At 33.7% G+C, this 2,365-nt stretch overlaps 1 protein-coding gene across 1 annotated transcript; it reads right to left on the bottom strand.

Moving 5' to 3' along the window:
* Positions 1-346: 346 nt before the first annotated feature.
* On the bottom strand, positions 347-1,937 carry LOC122070128 (protein FAR1-RELATED SEQUENCE 5-like). Its single transcript, XM_042634236.1, has 3 exons — positions 1,052-1,937; positions 449-957; positions 347-367 (listed from the first exon to the last, which is right to left on the bottom strand). The coding sequence occupies exons 1-3, from the start codon at positions 1,935-1,937 to the stop codon at positions 347-349; spliced, it is 1,416 nt and encodes a 471-aa protein (XP_042490170.1).
* Positions 1,938-2,365: the final 428 nt, after the last annotated feature.

The raw sequence follows: 2,365 nt of genomic DNA, 5'->3' as shown, positions 1-2,365 counted from the left end.
AAAATCATCTCCTGGGAACAAACTCAGGTGCTCTTCCATTTTGAGGTAAGGGCTCCTTACCTACATAAAACGTGCTAGTTAAATCCATATATAAAAAGACAAGAATTACGGAATAATGACATATGCAATAAATAATAAAAAAATTACAGAAAAATCAAATAACTTAAAAGATGTTCAATAGCTATCATCCTTTAAAAATATTCAGCTTGATGCAAAAAGAGAGAAATAACTTAAAAGATGTTCAATAGCTATCAATAGTCCTTAAGAAACATTCAGCTTGATGCAAAAAAGCGGCAAATAAGCCTAATCATATTCTGCTTTCAGTTTGGGAAGAGAACATTGAGAACTAGGAATAATCAATAGATCCCTGCACAAATCCGATAGTTTAATTAGTAAACTTAGGCACAAATACCCAAATAATGAAATTAAAAAAATAAAGACTTCTTACTCTTAATATTTGAGCAAATGAAATGAGATTGTTATCCATATATTCTGATCCACCAGAAGGATTCCATTGACTTGACTGAGATGGTGCACTTGGTTGAATTAAATGTGAAGACCTGGAAGTATTTGCTTTTCCAGTTTTCTTTGTTTTTCTTTGCTTCTTTACCCAACTCTTATAGTGCTTTCCACCTTTACGAAGTGTTTTTTTTTTAAACCCTATGTTGACATCAATATACTCACTTAAGGGAATTTTAGATGGAGCAGCGACTGCAAGATTTTGAAGCTGTGCACACAAATCATCAGCAACTCCGTTAAACAATGCATATCCCTCGGACGAATTTGATGCTTCTGATGCTATCCTCACTAATTTTGGACAAAGAAGCCTATAATGTTGTGTAAAATCCAAGTTAACATCTTTTTCAACTCGGGTTCCTTCAACACTTTCCACTATCATGTTCCTTGCTCCCAGTGTCCATCTCCTTAACAGATAATTTGCAGGAATGAATTTAATATCTAGTACATCAAATATTTTCAAAGCATGATAACACAGAATGCCATGTCTCAAACTTTCTACAACTACAAGTAATAGTAGGTCCAACTGGGTTACACTTAACATTAAAATATCCTTCTCTGTTAACAACAGAAACTACGAAGTCATGAATGGGAACACTCTCAATCTGAAATTTGATGAAACAAGCACTAATCCATATATACTCATCTTGAAATTCTTTAAATATTACAGGAGTGTAAACTTGTAATGCTTGGAGGATAATGGGTGACATGGGAAAGATATTTCTTGGAGTTTTATTTCTTGCATCAAATTCCTCTTTCAACTCATTATAATGCTTATCGTTCACCACCCTCTCAAAATGTTTAAAAAACTGCACAAGATCCAAACTGGATTTTAAGTAATCCTTTAGGTCCCCATTCAAACTCTCATTGAGTTGTGTACTTCGAATACCTAGGGTGAAAATATTCTTCGTATAACACTTAGCCCATTTCTCTTTAAGCTTATATATACGATTTAACCATGAAGAATCTTTAACTTGATAATCACTATGTAATTTCTCCCATGCATTTTCAAACTCTAGTATTCCCTCGTAGTGATACATACAAGTTTTAAATTCCTTTAAAAAACATGATCCATCCTTTATCAAATTTCCTAGATGCTTGATGCCATTCTGCATTATGTGCCAAGTACACAGACCATGCCATTTATCTGGAAATACCTTACATATCGCATTTCTAATTGCGGCATCTTGATAGGAAAAAATGGTTAATGGTTTCTTTTGCCCATGGACTTTGATGAAAGCCTCAAACAACCATCTGAAAGATTCTAAAGTCTCATCATATAACAAAGCAGCCCCAAAAATACATATACCTCTATGGTGATTAAATCCAACAAATACACCGAATGGCCTATATTCTTTGTTGGTGCAAAACGTTGTATCAAAGCTGACAACATCACCAAAATGGGCATAGTCTATTAACATTTTTGGATCCGCCCAAAATATATTTTTTATTTGCTTTTCGTTATCCAATTGCAACGCATATGTAAAAGAAGGATTTTTCATAGTTTGTTTTTCAAAATACATCAACAAACAACCGGTTTCACCATAAGATAAGTCACATTCACATTTTTTTCAAAGATAATTATTCTGATCTTGTCTGATATACCCAATGCTTTTTCTTCCACTAGACTGCTTGCTCATTAAGTCAAATATGGACTTAGGATTTATTCCACAATCATCGGCCAAATCAATCTCTAACGCACATGTATCAGAAATTTTTCGTTGCGACCGCATCAGATGCAAGGTGGCTGATAAATGAAGAGGATGATTATGCTCTTCAAAAAATTTTGTACATTTATATTCTCCATTATCAACATGCACAATTCCCATCAATGCACTACAATTAGTTC

The sequence above is a fragment of the Macadamia integrifolia genome, unplaced genomic scaffold, assembly GCF_013358625.1.
Source record: "Macadamia integrifolia cultivar HAES 741 unplaced genomic scaffold, SCU_Mint_v3 scaffold830, whole genome shotgun sequence".
Taxonomy (NCBI): domain Eukaryota; kingdom Viridiplantae; phylum Streptophyta; class Magnoliopsida; order Proteales; family Proteaceae; genus Macadamia; species Macadamia integrifolia.
This window is presented reverse-complemented; position numbering and strand designations above follow the sequence as displayed.